The 5,033-nt window shown below is 36.1% G+C and overlaps 1 protein-coding gene across 1 annotated transcript; it reads left to right on the top strand.

The window, feature by feature from the left end:
• The first annotated feature begins 1,639 nt into the window (after positions 1–1,639).
• On the top strand, positions 1,640–2,710 carry LOC145685415 (uncharacterized). The gene has a single exon (XM_081757809.1). The coding sequence runs from the start codon at positions 1,640–1,642 to the stop codon at positions 2,708–2,710; it is 1,071 nt and encodes a 356-aa protein (XP_081613935.1).
• The last annotated feature ends 2,323 nt before the right edge of the window (positions 2,711–5,033 follow it).

Raw genomic sequence — 5,033 nt, 5'->3', positions numbered from 1 at the left:
TAACCAACCAAAGAATTCTGCTGAACGTAATACGTATGCTTTTAAAATACAAATTTAATCAATAAGTATACTTCAGAATTTGAAATATATTTTCATAAAGACAATTTACTAAAGCACTGTCTTATAGCATCAGATTAGTTGGTGAGAAAACTGATGGCAAATCAATAGAAGTTTACTGATTGAAAGGTGAAAAATCCTCCCATTAAATCATACCCAAGCATGTTTCATCATATTTTTATAAGAATGTCATCATGTCCTAGAATTGCAATCATATTCAACCTTAGACAGTATCTTATCTCAATGCACACAAATGAACAAAGTTCTAGCAGATGTTCAAACATAAAATAATAATTATAAATAATTTTGTCAATGTTTATCATTTGGAAAGATCATTCACATGCGCTCTTTGCATATAATGCGTCCCAGTGTTAGTATTCACTCCTCTATTTCATATCTAGCAATATTTTTCCAAATAAAATTACACAGTATGACTGGAATTAAAGTTAACTTTTTGTATTTAAATAAACTACTGGTACTTGCTGCTCGAGCTAAACTCAGGAGTTTATTTTCGAAAGTAGCGGATGTCCGTTCATGCAACTCATATGTTAGATGTGGGAAACTTGTTTCTCTATAACAAATACCAATAGGTGCATTGAAATTATTATGGATGGATAGGTGGATTAGAATTTATAGTTACTTTCCACTGCGAGCCTCTACAGCTTAACGTGGAAGCCAAACCACATAAACTCCCACCCATGTTTGCTTCGCCGAAGACTCGTGCGTCAACCATATAGCAAAGAGGGGCTCTGAAACTGTCATGTTTATATTGCTTGTCCATATAGTTTATGTTTAAAATATCCTAACTTCAAGGATGTTTTTATTTGCTACTTTTGTTGGAGTCATATAACATCTATTTCGAAACCTAAGCTACATCAGACATAGACCTACAGCTTAATGTGGGATCAAACCACATATTGTTTCACTAGGAATGGAATCTGGACCTCCTGCGCCGAAAATGCATAAGCTGAGAAATTCATGTTAATTGTTATTATTTTTAGAAGAAATTTTTAATATCTCCCATATTTGTGTCAGTGAATATGATATCTTTTGTAACTCTTCTCACCTGTAATTCACGAATTTTATTCTTCAGGAATAATAATAGAGGAGAAGGTCTAAATACGGGCAGTGGTCTAAATATGGGCTAGGTGACGTTCTAGACTTCTGTATGCTTGTGTAGTACTACCACCTAGTGACAAAGGTGTGGAAGCATTATTCAAGAACGAAGGTGGTGGCGTGATTCAGTTGGCGACGAACAGTTGGGTCTGGTTGACCAACTTGTGTGTTTTGCCTGTGTGCAATCGTGGGAAAGTTTTATCAGTTATGTGTTTTGTATTATTTTTAACCATAAGAAAACCCAGTTTGAAAACTTGTAACAGGTAAGTTGTATTATGCAGGGATAGCACTTTTAGTTAGTAGAAAACAAAAGGTAAATAATATTGTGTACGAGTACTGTTGCATGACAAAGCAAAATCTACGAATGGTCTAAATACAGGCTACCTTGCTAGGTCTAAATATAAGCTAGTAGCCCATATTTGGACCATCATTGTAAAATTCTCAAAACTATCTCTTTTGTTTCAGCATGCCAAGATCGAAACCCAAGTACACTCCAAAAGGCAAGAGAAAGATGTGGAAACAAGAGGACATGGCGAGTGCTATTTGCGCCGTAAGAGAAAACCGCATGGGGACGCTGAAAGCAGCAAAGACTTTTAATGTGCCACGTACAACTCTGCAAACGTTAAGCAAGAAACACAATCTAACTCCCATTGAAGCAGCAACGACAAAACTTGGAAGAAAACCGATATTAGGGGACGAGCTTGGAAAGCAATTGGTTGAATATCTACTCCTCATGGAACAAAATTTATTTGGATACACCAGGAGCGACTTGCAACGTATGGCGTATCAACTAGCATCACGAAATGGTCTTCAACATCCATTTAGGGACACAGAAGCTGGAAGATCGTGGTTTGATCTTTTCCTTCGTCGGCACAAAGATGTTATTTCGCTTCGTAAACCATGTGGAACGACTTTTGCTCGCGCTTTTGGTTTCAACAAGGAAAATGTTCAGCAGTTCTTTCGTCTGCTCGAAGATGTTTATGAAAAATACAAATATCCTGCAGAGAATGTCTACAATGTGGATGAGACGGCCCTTACAATTGTTCAAAGCAAATTCCCGTCTATAATTGGAAGGAAAGGTAAAAGGCAAATAGCAGCTCTAACTTCTGCAGAGAAAGGTGCAACTATCACAATTATTGCCTGTATGAGTGCCGCTGGACAATTTGTGCCTCCCATGGTAATATTTCCGCAAACGAACATGAGTAGTCAGTTAATGAAAGGAAGTCCTCCAGGTTCCGTTGGCGTAGCGTATCCTAGTGGATGGGTACAAGCCAATTTATTCACCAAGTGGTTTTCTCATTTTGTTGAGAAAGTTCGTCCGACTGAAGAATCACCGGTTCTGCTGATTCTTGATGGACACTATAGTCACGTTCGAAATATTGACGTCATTGAGATGGCGCGTAATCATCACGTTACCATAATTTCATTGCCACCACACACAACTCACAAACTTCAGCCACTAGACAAGACCTATATGGGTGCCTTAAAGGCTTATTATAGTGAGGAATTAAGGCAATGGCTTCGTCATTCGCAATGACCAGTTACACCTTATGACATCATGGAGATATTTGGAAATGCATACCTTAAAGTCCAAACTGGGGAAATAGCTGTAAATGGTTTTAAATCCACAGGAATTTTCCCACTGAATCCAAATATTTTCAGTGATGCAGATTTCATAACTTCTGAAATTGAAGCACAAAAAACATGCAACCCAACCCTTAAACCTACTGCGGCCCAAGATCCGAGCCAAAACAACTATGCCCAAGATCATGTCCCTTCTACGTCATCGTTTGAAGATTTTTCCTGCCTTACATCTCAAGATACTCACAACACAGTATCTGGTACTTCAAATCTAGTAAGTCCATTTCATATTTCAACAGTTCCTATAATTTAAAAAAAGGCTCAGCAATCGAGGTAGAAAACCAGCACGTGCTACTGTTATAACGGGTACTCCTCACAAAGAAACAGTTCTTACTTCCTTTCAAACGTCCCGTAAATGCAAGAAGTCATTATCGTTGACTACTGTTGACCACAAATCTGCAAATGGAAAAGGAATACATCCGGACAGAAAAGAAGACAAGGATCTCTGGAATTTGCAAGACAAGAATCAGATTCAGAAGAATGTAGGATGGTGATTTCTCATGTAGATCTTTGTGATGATGAAGGTACTAACTTAGATATGCCTGTTGGACATGAAAAGCCTGATGACGAAGACGCAAATTGTATATTCTGCGATAGGAAGTTCTCTGAAGATACACAAGGGGAGCTATGGGTTAGATGTATAATGTGTTCAATGTGGTCACATAACGAATGTGCTGGTGCGGAAAAGGAAGACTGCATCTGTGACTTTTGTAAATAGACAGTAATCACTTCTACATTATTCTTTCACCTTATTTTGTACCTTCAAGCATTTTTCTTAGTTCTTTGTGGCAAATTTCGAAGGTAGCCCATATTTAGACCATACTTTCAAAACTTAACATTATGGCCTTTCTCAGAAAACTGTGTTTATTATTGTTAGTCTTGGAATTTTCAGCTATATTTGTAACTCTGTTATAAAGTTAACATCTCTCAACATATTTGGAGTTGTTATTTCGTACATTCCTTAGAACATTTTATTGATATTCGAAAAATAAAAATGGTAGCCCGTATTTAGACATTCTCCTCTAATAGTAAGATTGTTAACGTTCGGTAGAAAGAATAGAAAGAATAGAATCTCTTGGAAACCTATGAATGCTTCGATTATTTCTTTCTGAAATATAGTTATCTTAGTTTAGTAAATTTTAGATTGACTTTAGTCCGGAATGTCTTATCACTCTAGTAGTAAAATTTCTGTTTACAAGAACTAGATCTACTTATTTCATAGCACACTTCATTTCTTATTACCCATGTTTTACGACACATACTCCTAAATTCTATCCTGACATGTTGTTGCGAAAAGCAATACCCGGTTCTAAATTTAAGCAATGATTGGGACCTCTGGTAAGCTTCCCCCTTTAAACTATGTAAGACATAGGTTAAAATATGTTGTTCTGGTATAAATTATGCAAAATATAGTTGCCAAACTGATTAAAGTACTACAACTCATCTTTTCTGGACTTTCAAAATGTCAATGACTCTGATTCCTTTTATAATCTTCCCTTGTGGCCTCCTACTTATTTCGGTATGTGTTTCATACACTTCCTTCTCGCAAAATCATTAATGAATCAATTTACATTTGTATTCTTCAATAAAATACACCTCTGATCGTATTGGAAACTGCAATGAAAACTGTTTGAAATTTATAGCTTGACAATGAATTAAGCATTCATTATGGTTCATTAATTTATGTATAATTTTGAAGATATATTGAATCAGACTTGACATGTTAATTTGAATAAACTTCTGCATTTAAGAAAGCTGACTGACTGGAAATCCACAGAAGTCTAACGAACTACTGTAAATCAATTAAGCAGATTATCAAAGCACTGTATTAGTTTCAAATCTTTGTCACAAATACACGTATCTGCTTACAAAATCTATCATTTGATCAATACAGTAACTTTCAACTTGATTCACCTCGTAAAACAATTTTTATTCTTTTCTGCTTTAGCCAAAGGACCTAATCTCAGTAAGCACGTACCTTGCGACCTTCATTTGAATGCATTCTAATATGCATATATTATCCCAAATATAGATACCACATGTGGTATATCTAGATGTGCATAGTTGGTTTATAATTCTCAGCGCCTAGGTCAGCACATCATCTCTCATTACCTCAAACCAGAAGGATAATATTGATGTTGGAGAGCAGAAACTTCACGCTACACCAATAATTTCAAACTATCTTCAATAATCTGAAATAGATTATTTTATTAGTGCCG

This window comes from Thermobia domestica, chromosome 5, assembly GCF_964235325.1.
Source record: "Thermobia domestica chromosome 5, izTheDome1.hap1.1, whole genome shotgun sequence".
NCBI classification, from domain to species: Eukaryota; Metazoa; Arthropoda; class Insecta; order Zygentoma; family Lepismatidae; genus Thermobia; species Thermobia domestica.
This window is presented reverse-complemented; position numbering and strand designations above follow the sequence as displayed.

Bases quoted from the DNA above. Each gene is read 5' to 3' on its own strand.
- LOC145685415 (XM_081757809.1), top strand. From the start codon at position 1,640: ATGCCAAGATCGAAACCCAAGTACACTCCAAAAGGCAAGAGAAAGATG.